We start from the raw sequence: 13,477 nt of genomic DNA on the forward strand, positions 1-13,477 counted from the left end.
AGTAAATAAGCAGGCCAGACGTGCTGAAAAAAGCATTCGAAAATTTGTAAAATACCGTAAATTATATTGTTTCGGTCCATAATAGACCATATATTTAGCTCAACATCATCTCGTTCGTAAAGCTTTTTCTGCCTCTTTAAGTCACTAACTTCATCATGCTTGTCTCTGGGACATGTTTAAAAAGGTTTTCTTTACAACAATTTTTGAAAGTTTTAGGGTCTCATAAATTATATCTATCCTTAGATCATGTATTTAGTGCTGTTCTGGCAAACTTACACTGCATTCTGACACACGCAACCGAGTTTGTTCAAAAATAGTGTAATTGGCAAAAGTGAAAAGAACAAGTTTGAAAACACGTCAGCCGGTGGTAGGAAGGAGTCACAGCGAATAAAAAACTGCGATCTAAGCAAAAACGCGAAATAGCAAATAACACTGTCTAACAGTGCGGACGAAAAACGAAGAAATACAGAATATAAATGGAGTAAAAACGTTGGAAAAATATTTTCATGCTACAGTGGAAAAGACAAAATTTACCAAAACTTCTATTAAAATCCCTGCAAACACTATCAACTATAGAAAAACTTTTGTCTTCCAATTTTTGAGTGGTTTTATTAAAGCAGTGTTTCTAAAACTTACCCAAATACTAAGAAGCATAAAAGGCGTAGCTTTTCCAACCAAATTGTATTATTTGAACTTTTGTAAGAGAATATGCTGAAGACGTCAATACTTAGGATTGAGAATTTTACTTATATGAACCATGTCTTCCCATTTTAGTCACAGTTTTGTACAATTTTAAACCAATCCGACAAACCTATATCCATGTGAACTACTGCAGTTGGCGACCCAATCAAACCAAACGGCGACCCAAATTTTGGTCGCCATCCATATGTTGAGAAACACTGCTTTAGTAAAATTTCGGATATACAAATACCAAAAGAAAAACGATTCGTTAAATAACATTACTTCATTGGTCCGTATCAACATTTAGTAGTCAAAATACGTTCAGTACAACACTACAAAAACGCTATCACTACAAAACCGATCGGCATCGAAAGTTTGGAATAAATACCTGTGCGGGAAAGAAAACCGTCCAGGTACATTTTTGTCACCCCTTCTCGCACTCACAACTACACTGGCTTTCTAAAAGTGGACGTATGATTGATGACTCTCAGGAAAGTAATCAGCAAGGCGTCGCCTGGCGCGAAAGGGTGCTTCGCATCAGGTTTTCGCTGGCAGGCGTCGAGCCGCTTTCCGGATATTCTGGCTTGCCGGCGCCGTACATGTCGGCCAGGCGCTGAAAGCGAGGTCCCCAGTCGCTCAGATGGTCGTAGTCCTGGGCGCTCTCCACCGAAGAAGTGCAAAGGCTGCTCAGGGAACCCGCTTCGGAGCCCGCTCCCTCGTAGGCGTAGATCTGCAAAGAGATTGGTTGAGTTTAGGATTTTAGAAGAGCGTTCTTTGTAAACTAATTGCCGAGCGATAGACTTTTGCATTAATTCAGTGGTTCCCAACCAAGGGGTCCGTGTGCACTGAAAACTGATCAAACTTTTTAAATGTGTGCCAATAACTGCCGGACAATATTTCCTGTTGATGACAATTAAAATATGGTGGTATTTCATTTGAATGAAAAACAAATTTCTTCAAATTGAGATATTATTCCACAGTCCTATTTTAAAGATTTAATTTGGTAGCTTAAGTATTTTAATTTGGGTGGCTTTAAAGTATGAATTAAAATTTATTTTCTAATTGACTTAAACCCTAATAAAATATCCTCTTAGAGTAAGACAGTGTCGGTTCAACTTTTACGCATTGAATTTAATATAAAAGTTCAAAGACAGAAATCGCCAGGACAATTAACATGATATACGGCTTTATCGAAAACCTGACCACAGTTCTATGATTTGGTATGGTTATTTTTAAGTTGGTGTCCATAAGCTTGTTGTTTTTTTTTCAAAGTGGTCCGTGACTAAAAACGGTTTGGAACCACTGCAATAATAACTTAATGAACAATGCACTACAGTTACACCTATTTTCAAAATGCCTTATCTCAAAATTTGCTACTTTTTTAGATTACCAACAATTGTTACAAAAATCATCCAAAATGTACAAATTAAAAAACGACAGGTTTGGCGATTTGAATTTCGGCGACAAACAAAGCTATATCCCCTCATGATTACATCACCATATTAACCCCCAGTAGCTAGGTTCTGGAATTTACCTGGAGTGAGTCAAAGGCGAGTTTGGTGTCGTCATTGTCCTCCTCGGACTTACGATCGTTGACGAACTCCCGGATGTCTTGACTAGGAACGGGGCGTCGTCGGGGCGTGGCTTGGTCGTAAGGTGGCAGAAGACTGACCTTGGTGGAAGGCGGGCTCGGGTGCCGGCTTTTCACTTGCGAGCTGAACAACGAAAAATGAAACATTAAGCTTTTTCGAAATTGGTGTGATTGCGTTTAAACCAGGGTTAAATTATTGGAACATAATGGCCGGATGTTGTAGTTAGCGGTACAATGAACATAAAAGCCCTCACAGAAGAAGTAGGTAGAATATTTTAGAGGTTTCGAATAGAGAATTATATGAAAAATTATGGATTTGTAGCATAATGGTTGGAGGTTGTAGTAAGACGTAGGAGAATATCAAACCCAATACAGAAGTAGGTATCATTTTGGACGTTTCGAATAACTCCTTATTTATTTTCAACGATGCTGTACATCGGTATGGGCTTTGATATTCTTATTACGAATTATGCCTTTGACACTCTGTTTTAAACGGATTTGCTTAGATTTAAAATAAATAATAAAATAAAATTATTTTTCTGTGCGGTAGACAAAGAAGACGAAAGTATTTCAGCTAATTACAATAACAACTATAAGGAGTTGATCACGACAGTCAGCACATACCCGGAAGAGCTGCTGCAGTAATCCCGCTGGAGGGCGCTGAGGTCGTAGGCGTTTGTGTCCTCCTCTCCCCCGCCCTCCTCGTCGTAGTGGATGATGTTCTCGCGGACTTCATCGTCGTCCAAAGAGCTCGCGCTTCCCTTGAGAAGAGCCTCGGCTCGGTGGCGCCTCCGGCGGCGAACGGCGAGCAGTGCGATAACTAGAACTGAAATAAAATGGCGGGCTATGAAAATAGGGTCAAGCGACACAAGGCTGATCTTAGGTATCAATATTTATTTTTGGGTATTAAAAATTTGGTGAATAAATAAAGGAATTAAACGATAGACAGCAACAATGTTTAAGGTAACAATATCTAAGGACAGAGGCAATATAATCCGCCTAGTTTTCAATAAAGCTTTTTTAGGGAAAAACATGCCTTCAATTTTTTTTCTGTTATTTAAATAATTTAATAAATACATAACTCTCGTAAAGCAACCTCACCTATACTGATATTTAAAGCTTCTTTTAAAACTACCAAACGCGGTATTATGTGTTTTTGAGATCCCGTTTTTGACACGGCTCGCCAAGACATTTTCTGTTTCTCATGCGGCCCGCTGTCAAAAATAATTTCCCACCCCTGCCCAAGGGTAACAAAATAAACGAGTCAATTTATCACTATTTCGGTGAGGGTTAAAGTACAATTTCTTTCATTTGTTTCACTATTATTTTTTTTCGTATGAATCACTGCACTGCGTAATTCTTGCAAGTAATACGTTTCATTATTTGGAAACAACGAAGTGTAACGCAGGCGTTCACTTACCAAGCAAAATGAGGCAGGCCAAAAGCAGGAAAATCAAAACTTCAAGTTTGATGCCACCCACTGATGTCATGACGTTGCAAGCGGGTGTACCGTTGTCACCGCAGTGGCAAAAGCGCACTGTAAAATAACGTTCAAATTCAATAAAACACCAACTAAACGAGAAGACAAAAATGCACGTGTTATACAATTGTATGACTTTTGAATAACAACTACGCTTGAGCAGTAGGTGCGCCAAACGTAATCTTTAAACATCGGAAAATCGAAAGAATTAAACAGGCAGATAAAAATCGTATCTTTATTATAATTTATATGCTCATATTACCACAAAACATATTTACTATTTAACCGATCAAAATGAATCAAGTCGTACACACTAGTGGTTGTCACAGAGTATGCTACTCAAATTACCTGTAATAATGTAACTGGCGTTCAGGCGAGGTTTTCCGCTGTCTTCAACCACAATAGGCAGCTGATACTTTTTGACGTTGTAGTACTTTCGCGTGGTAAACAGGGACCCACTGTCATCTTAAAACATTCAGATAACAAAAATAAAGATTTAAAATCCAGCGCCTCATGAAAAAATGTATAATATGCTTGTTTGCGCATGCCATCGGGTATATGTGTCACCGTTTAAAAGGTAATTACCAAAATTACATTTTACCAGTTGCCCACAAATAATTATTTCCACAAAATAATAGGAAATTTATGTATACGACTGTCTGATCACTGGCAGATCGAACAGGATAATTTGAGTTTCAAAAAAACCTTTTTACATATTAAAATGTACAGATATTAAATTTCAACCTATACTTACCACCATTGCTGACGATTTTGAAATCGTTGTTTCTCTTTGGGAAATAAAACCGAAATGGAGCAGCGTTCTTTTCGGCATCAAGGTCAGTCATTCGCAGCTTAGGGTGTGCTTCCTGCAGTAATAAAAAGTTTACCGTGTTACTAATTTTATAATGCAATTATAGAAAATAAAATTATTTTAATTTTATTTTTGAATATTGTAATTCGTGGATATGGCTAGATTTTTAGATTCGTTGTTTCAATTTTTTTAATATGTGAACTACACTCTGTATCTTAATGCTTTTAAATCCTCACGTGACTGGTACTTCTTAATATGTTAAATGACCTGTTTGGTATTACTTAGTTTTACCAAAATACATTTTTCTAAATTTGACGTTTTTCTTGCCAATTTACCTGAACCGGGGAGTGGTGGTTGTCGCAAAAGTCGAAATTGAGTTCGTCGCCCTCTACCGGTTGCGGCGGATGGTCGTTAATATCCGCTAGGTGGATTACTACTTTGGCTTTGCTGATCGCAGCAATGCGGCCTGTAGTAGAGCAACAATATTGAGCAAAAATAAAACATTTGGGGTATATAAAGCTGGGAAAAACAGAAGTCGAAAATAGGAATGTCTAAATTAGCGTATCGAAATTGATGTAAAGTAGAGAATTATTATCATTCGGTTTACATAGCGCAAAAAACAATCAGCGTTATTACACGCCCTTTTGCTTTACAGCCCAAAGTGGAAAATATGAAACGCGTAGAACACTCACCAGGCCTTCCGGCTTTAACCGTAACTTCGTACTTGGGAGAGGACTCACGATCGAGTGAAGCGGCAACTGATATCATTCCAGAGCTCGGCCCGATCACAAACTTGCCGCTGGGGTCTTCCATGTAGTATCTACGGAGCACAAAGTTTTTTTAAGAATAACCAGAGGAGGGGTTACTTTTGCCGAGCTTAAACTCATCACACTCACGGGTCAAAACGCACCATGAGAAGCGTCCGGCATTGTTTACCTTGCCGAAGATTTGTTGAAGTTTATGCTATTAAATAGACTGTTTTTTCACTTACGTAAAAGAGTCGCCTTCTGGATCAGCAGCCTTGACTGCTTCAATGGGAAAACCGACAATGGCGTTTTCTTTTACTGAGAAGAAAATAAAGGATTTAGATATAGCCACAACCTGCACTTAGCCACAATGTACTATATTTTTAACAACCATTTACTGATTAACCTTATTTGAAATAACTTTTATTCCCCCCAGAAAGTGCGACAAAATTGCACTTATTAACTTTAACTTATATCGCATAATACTTGGTTGTAAGTAACAATCACAATTGGTTGCCAATTTTAAATGCGGTTCACCACGTTAAAATAATGCTTGACAACAAATTATATATTTAATCAGTTTATATCAGGGGTTGTTAAACTAGTAGTCATTTTTTTAACAAAAACAGTTGAATTAAAAATAACTCGGTTCTGCACTGAATTTATAACCGAAATCAGCAGATTCATAAAGTTTATTTGTATTTATGACGTTTTTATGACGTTATGTTTGATATTTCTTATCTACTGTGGACTGTGGTCCACGCCTAACCAACCAAAAAAATTAGGGGTCCGCGGTAAAAAAAGTTCAAGAACCTCTGGTTTTATGCTAAACACCGCTTCTGTTAATGTTGCTTAAACATCACATATCAACTCACCAGTGAACTCGTACAATTGTTTGTCGAACTCGGGCGGCTCGTCGACGTCCGTTACCCTGACAACGACCTTGGCCTCGTCCTCCATGGATCCGTGGTAGTTGGGATTTAAGTCGGTGTTGACTACCTTGACGCGGAAGTGGTAGTGGTGGTCGTTCGGCGCCGTCTCGTAATCCAAACGCTGGAAACATGGCCTAGTGTTACTTTGTAAACAATCTTAGCGCTCTTAAAGCCGCCCAGTTTAACGCACGTTTTTTATGTCTTTTTTTCGGGGGGGGGGGATTAATTTCTTCTGTTGTGGTTGACATGCAATCAAGATATAAAGGCGGCGGTACAACAACCTAACATTACAAGTTGATGACAAACAGTGCTACGGCCGTGACGGGTTGGTTTGGAGTATTTTATTGAAACATATACCATACAAAAATATTGAAAATTGACTATTTTGCAGACTAAATGTGACATTTCCGCTAAAGTGATAAGTATTCGTCGTCCTGTTTAATTCAATTCATAGAGAGGTGCAGTAATATGCATCATCCTGTTTAATGTGATTGTTGGGGAGAACCACAAATACGAAAACGGCCAGACGCCGGGATCAAACACCAAGTCTCGACCGAAGTTTGGTTCGTTTAAAATACAACAGGACAAATAAATTTAAGCGTTCATGCATGTCGTAAACCTTGAACTGTGACTGACAATTAAATCACTGCTTAGCCCACCTTGTTGACTTTAATGACGCCTTTGTTGCCGACTGTGGCCACTCGGAATTTGTCCGAATCCTTTCCGTCCACGATCGAGTAAGTCGAACGTCGATTCAGTCCAAGGTCCGCGTCCTGAATTGATACGTCCATAACACGTGATCCGATATCTGCAAGGACATAAACGGCTTGCTCATTAAATGTTTAAAGGAAAATGTTTTAGTTGTTGAAAATGATACTTTTATACAAACGTCCTCAAGGGGCAACAATCTATTTGCTTTTGTATGGACTGCGTACTAATAGCTTTCTTTGCACTGAGTAGTGATGCTAATTTTAGGCCATTTAAACGGGTTTTTCATCATATGAATAAAGGAAAGGTTTTTGATTGTCGAAAATGATTCTTTAAGACATGACCTTGCAAGGGGCAACAATCCATTGGATTTTGTATGCACTTCGTATTAATAGCTTTGTATGCACTGAGTATTAATTTTAACTTTAGGCCATTTTAAATTGAGTTGAATTATTCTACGATAAAGCGAGTTTAATTACTTGTTATGTCGATTTACTGTAACGTGAAGATATCTACAAGTACCACAAACGCATTTTAGTCATTATATTTTGTTTTGGCATTTTCTAAAAACTATGCGAACACAAAACACCCTTCAGATAATTTTGACTACTTTATAAAAAACGGTTTATTCTTACCAGCGTCTTCGCGCACTGATGCGGTGTAGGGCAAGTTGACAAACATGGGAGGGTTGTCATTAACGTCAATCACCGCCACCGTCAGCATCGTGGTATCGGAGAAGAAGAGACGGGCGTTGGGCGAATCCCGCACCTATGATGAAACAAAGCGGTACATTTGATAACATTACTTTTTAGGCGGCATTTGTACAGTAAAGTTTCGTGCGTGTGATTCTTAAACTAGCGAACTTTTAAATATAATCAAGTGGGTCGCAGTATTTTTTTTTTTATTTTAGAAAACAAATTTTCGTATTGCAAATTAACGCACAGGCAAGCTTGTCAGACTTGAATGCAAGTCTTTTGGACGTCTGATAGTATGATTGTATTTAACTTTAGCATTTCCGCGGGTAAGGTTAATTGTTAATATATGGGTGTGCTTGTAATGCCTTTTAAAAAAGTGTGGCGCGATTGGTTTTAAATTTTCTTAGTATGCCACAAGCATAAGAAGCTTACCAAACCCTGGTTAAAACATTTACAAATATTTGGTTTTGCGTTTTACATTGGTGCCTTTATATTTCGTGGAATTAAATGCAGACACAACCCAACCTGTCTAAAAATATCAACAAAAAAAAATGCCTGTTATCGCGTATGATTCTATCGGAGTTGTCTATTTTATAGTATACATTAGGGCAGTGGTTCTCAACCGTGGTGGCGCCTTGGTGTGCCATTTGGCGATAGGTATTAAAGAATTTTTACGAATCTGATTTTTGCTCAAATGGTAAGCTTCTTGATACAACTATTTTTGTACGATTATAGACTATTATATATCAAATGACATTTTCTACATGTTTTAAGTTGATTGTGTTGTTCCAGTTCCCTTTAAAGTAACATTTCAGTGAAATTCTCAACGAAAATTTCAGTCGGGGCGCCGAAAATCAATTTACTATTTTTAAAGGATGCCGTAAGCCATAAAAAGTTGATAATCACTGCATTAGGGGTACAAAACATCAGCATTGGGCTCGCAATTTAAGCAAACAAATTTCCTTGACTTTTCGTGAGCGCAGAACTCTCCGACATACCTGGATGATGAGGGTATAGTTGTCGGCCTGCTCGCGGTCCAGGATGGCCGAGGTGCGAACTTGTCCAGTTTCCTGGTGGATGGCGAACTTGCCGCGTCCGGTTCCGTTGATGATCGAGTAACGCAGTTGACCGTAGGGTTGGGTCGGATCATCCAAGTCGTACGCCTTTATGTCCATCACCACGGTACCTGCAGAAAAAAATGGGACAGTTGAGGGTGATTGTCCAACACATTGCGAGATTTTTTTACAGCTACGACCGCTTTTTGTATAATTATATCTATTTGGCCTTCAAAGGCAGTTCCTGTGTAAGGCAGTTTCATGTGTAAGGCAGCTAATAACAACGTTTAAAATTAGAACCCAATTAAAAAAAGGTGGCAACGACGGCATATTAACTCCACCAACAGTGATCTTCCAACTCTATTTACTTTACTCTGAATTTAAAGGAGTATATACAAAATCTCCAAAATATTCCAGGGCTTATGTCTAACAGTTTAAGTTAAGTAACATATGGTATTTCGATACTAATTTGACAATTGTTGCGTATCTGGTAGTTTGGCATAATGCATTTATTAGTTTAACTGGCCGCCAATAAACCTCAATCAAGCTGAAACACTTTAGGAAGTAAGGCATCTCCCACAGACAATAAAGTGTAAAAGAAAGTTTCTTGTTTTCGCATCAGATGATCTTAAGACTGTTTATTAAAACGGAACTAAAACAAAAAATCCTTTCTTAAATTTTGTCAGAAACGAACCCCTTATAGAAATGATTTAAAATTTTATCTGCTTTTATAAACAGTCTCATCAAACTTCAATTAGGTAAGACATTGCGCAGTCACTCACCAATGGGAGAGCGTTCATCGACAGTGGCGAATTTAACACCTGGCGGAAATTTTGGATCGTTGTCGTTGACATCCACAACGTTAATGGTGATGTTGCTCGGGGGCTCCACCTCGCGGCCCTCCAAGTCCTTGGCCCTCACCTTCACAAAAGGAAGCACTTGCGTCAAATCGACTAATGGCACCACTAACGATGAAACAGACTGTTCTAGTTTTAACTTGGTTTACGAATTTAAAGTAACCTGAAACCTAACAAACATGGCCGGAGTTGTAAAAAAAGAAGGCGTAGCACTGAATATGTGATAGTGGAAATCTGCTTAACACCTAAATGTCGACCCTAATTCCTGATCAGTAATAGCAGAATAGTCTAACAAAGCTAATAATTTAGGGCAGAAACTGTTTATAGATGTGGCTGGCGATATATATATATTATATATCTTTTAGCATCAATGCAAAGTGTCCGACCTAAATTACTAACTTTGCTAGAGTATTCTGCTATTAATAGAAGAAGAGGCTGGCATATATTATATAGACAACAATTACCTTACAGTGCTTTTTATAGATGATTCCTAATAATATACAACAGTAAGTATAACCTATTTAATTCTATTTATTAGCAAAAGCGTTTTGTATATAGCTCAGATTTCAACTAAGGCCCATATTAAAATATTAAAATTATCTTGGAACGCTGTCTGTTTATCTCGCCATTGAACAGATTAAAATGCAGAAAGCGAGGTACTTTGGTGTCGGGATTAGCTCGGCCAATAGGGTCGCGGGCGGGAAACGACCGCATTTTTGCAATTATTCGCGGATGATGGGCAGCGGAAAAGCAATAAGCCGGCTCGCTTTAATCAATACATTCTTAAGGGGTGAGAAGATTTGGCTCCCGTCAAGTCAAGTGGGCGTTTTAATGAAGAAAGGCGATAGGATTTGTGCGATCTGTTGGAATCCAATAACGATTCGGGCATCGGCGACTGGTGGTATAGGAAAGTTTTATAATTTGCAAGCGAAGGGAGGGGTTGTGAATTTTTTTTTACTTTGTTTGAGACTTAACAGCACTTAATCAGGATAAATCGAAACCGACGCAAGCAACTCCATTTTATGTAGCATAATGTAAGTTCCATTTTATATTTTCATTTTGAAAACGAACAAAAAACAGCGTCGTGATGAGCTACCAAATAATCGCGAATAATAGAGATCTTGCCCAGTACAGACAAAATCTCGTTAATGTAGGTCAAAGAAAAGTTAGCTATGGAAATTCTACCGGGCCATTCCGTATTTACAGCAGGACAGTGCGTTTGCGCTGACCCAAATGGCACTTGCTCGCTAGTAGGCCGGTTTCTCTGGCCACTTAAACGATGATCTGGTAAGTTTTTAAAGAGTTCCTCTTACCCTGTTTCGTGCTGACTGCTTTTAAAATATTTGACCCTGTTTGGTAGTTGCCCAAGTAAAGAGTTCATAATTGGAAAGTACAAAATATCATTTTCTTATCCGTTTAGTGGGCCAGTCCCAGTCGTAAAATATTTAGCGGACACAAACAGATCGTGTTTGCAAATTTGTGCGTTCACGTATAAAGGCTAGCGGTGCTTTTCGAAAGTGCCATGTAAAGCGGTCAACGACGATGGATCAAAAGACTTTTGCCACTTGACCGCAATTCGCGTTTAACAAGTGCGGGTTGATGATCGAAGAACGAGAATTGAAGACGCCATTATGACGGTTGGTTGGGCAAAAACGGCCCCGTTGTCTGACAGCTGTTAGCTAATACGGTGTAATACACACTAGAGCGATTTTTCGCAAAAGCGTGTTTTTTCGTTATTTTTGTATACACGTAATGGAAACTTCAGCTAAACATTTTTACTTAGATTGTAAAAGTCGGGAGACCCGGGGATATATAGAAAAAGTATAATTAAAATACATAATTATTTAAAATTCTCACGCTAAAATTTTTCACTTCAAGAATGTATATATTTTAAATAATATTTTACGTTGAAGCCCTCAATTTATATCACCACCGATATTGTAATTAACGTTAAAAAAATCAACGTTTTTACAGCTAGTTTTCTAGCATTGGCAATTTAAACGTAATATACCGGTATCAAAAAAACAAGTTCAATGTGTTTTGGTAAATTGAAATTTCGCAGTTATATTAGGTTGGAGAGCGCTGTCGTTCACCGTTCATCAGCTGTCGTCAAACTAAATTAGTTCGGGCCTGCTTTTCGATTTTTCTTTCAAGAAAATCGTGTCCTTGGACGTAACATTGCATCGACCTGGGATAACCTTATGAATATTTACGGCGCTCGAAGGCTTGGGTCATTAAATACTAATAAGATGTGCTAGCCCGGGCGTAAGAAGTTGTAATTTCTTCGAATGAAATTGTTTTAAAAAATCTGCTCGCACAATCAAATGTGCACTGTGGTCTTTATTTGGCCTATACTGGGTTACCAACAGTACGAGGCGCTGTGTTTAGACCAGCGGTTTCCAAACTTTTCAAAATGATTTGCTTGGTGGACCCTTTGCAATTATTTTGGTACTTCGGGGCCCTATAAAAAGTCAGTTGACCCATGTTTCTTGCAGTACACTAGTGCAGTCATGATTCTTTTAATGTAAATCATTCTTACTAATGCGAACGATTCGCTGATAGGAGGTAGTACAGCATAACAGATGGGCTTTATGTCGCAAGAGACATAATAAAACATGCTATATTAACAAATAATAAAGCATAACTAAAGACTAATAATAATGACAGATATTGTTTAGAACATAGACTAATATTAAAAATATTCGCTAAAGCCTAATGTTTAAAAACTTAAAGACTAATTCTCATTGCGGACCCTCTTAATATGCTGTACGGGCCACAGTTGGTCCGCGGATCCCAGATTGAGAACCGCTGGTTTAGCCGGATCAGCAGAAATAACACTCTCATAAAAAGTGACCAACGTACCATGAAGTGATAGGAACTTTTTGATTCCCTGTCGAGTTTGGTCTGGGCGTAGAGTCTCCCTGATATCGGCTCGATTGTAAACAGCGAGCCGGCTCCAGGTCCCGTGATGGAGTACATGACGCTGTTTGTGTAGTTGTCAAATGACGAATGGAGCTATAACGCAAGAGAAAAAATATTTATATTAGATTATTTATCTAGTAAACAATTTTGGATCGGTGGTTAGCCTACTTGCAGTTGCAACTATCTATATATATCGTCGGATATCGAAAAAAATGTTCAAGGGCAACTTTACACAATTGTATTTAGTTTCAAAAATCTGGTGTAGCTAAACAATATTTCTTGTGTGCATTGTTATATCACTCAGTTGTCCATAACCTTGTAATGTAAAATATATACACTATACAGCAAGCAATAAATTACAGCGACAAGCCATTTAGATCAGCGGCAAGACATTTACGTAAAAAGTGCTTATCAAGCTTCAACATTTTGTCTTATTCAAATCCAAAGAAAAACTTTTTTTGTCTCTTTACACATTCTATCACAATAAAAATTACTAGTCCTAAATGAAAATAAGTTGATCGATATGAAGCCATTTAAGTTTGGTTGATTTTACATTCGCAAACATTGGTAAAAATTACCGTTGAAACATATGTAGGTGGATTGCTTTGCTCCTCTGTGACCGTATATGTTCTAAAGTCCCATCGTTTTCTGCGACTCAAGATCTTGCCTGGCGTAAGGCTGAGCTTTCCTTCCACGGACACAGCCTTCGGACCTTGTTTCTTCGATAGGAGTTTGTCGTGGATGACGTTTCTTGTAAGTCGATGAATTAATTCGCCTTGTTCGCTTGCTGTCGAACTGAGCGCAGATTGTAGATACGTGACAAACACTATTAGGCCTACTGCCTTTGCTAGATGCAACATTACTTTTGTTTTTGGCTGAAAAAGCTGAAAAAACAAGTACAAGATTCGTTTATCGTGGGAACAGAGCGCTGGGGAAACTTTGGAATTCAATCCTTTTGTAAGTTGGAAACTGTCAACATCAGCGGTGTCTCGGAACGCG

At 38.4% G+C, this 13,477-nt stretch overlaps 1 protein-coding gene across 1 annotated transcript; it reads right to left on the reverse strand.

Annotated features, from left to right (window-relative positions):
* Positions 1-649: 649 nt before the first annotated feature.
* Positions 650-13,354, reverse strand: LOC146138281 (cadherin-7-like). Its single transcript, XM_083393649.1, has 16 exons — positions 13,057-13,354; positions 12,419-12,571; positions 9,482-9,620; positions 8,643-8,830; positions 7,585-7,717; positions 6,901-7,049; positions 6,185-6,362; positions 5,555-5,627; positions 5,256-5,383; positions 4,899-5,029; positions 4,507-4,618; positions 4,101-4,217; positions 3,693-3,809; positions 2,897-3,098; positions 2,216-2,396; positions 650-1,411 (listed from the first exon to the last, which is right to left on the reverse strand). Exons 1-16 carry the CDS (start codon positions 13,336-13,338, stop codon positions 1,181-1,183), a joined length of 2,514 nt encoding a protein of 837 aa, XP_083249775.1. The 5' UTR covers positions 13,339-13,354; the 3' UTR covers positions 650-1,180.
* Positions 13,355-13,477: the final 123 nt, after the last annotated feature.

Source organism: Ascidiella aspersa, chromosome 7 (genome assembly GCF_963924565.1).
Source record: "Ascidiella aspersa chromosome 7, kaAscAspe10.2, whole genome shotgun sequence".
Classification (NCBI taxonomy): Eukaryota; Metazoa; Chordata; class Ascidiacea; order Phlebobranchia; family Ascidiidae; genus Ascidiella; species Ascidiella aspersa.

Bases quoted from the DNA above. Each gene is read 5' to 3' on its own strand.
- LOC146138281 (XM_083393649.1), bottom strand. From the start codon at position 13,338: ATGTTGCATCTAGCAAAGGCAGTAGGCCTAATAGTGTTTGTCACGTAT. The intron at 12,572-13,056 runs GTAATTTTTACC...CTTGCGTTATAG, and splicing joins CACCTACATATGTTTCAACG to CTCCATTCGTCATTTGACAA. The intron at 5,628-6,184 runs GTGAGTTGATAT...TTTTCTTCTCAG, and splicing joins ACAATTGTACGAGTTCACTG to TAAAAGAAAACGCCATTGTC.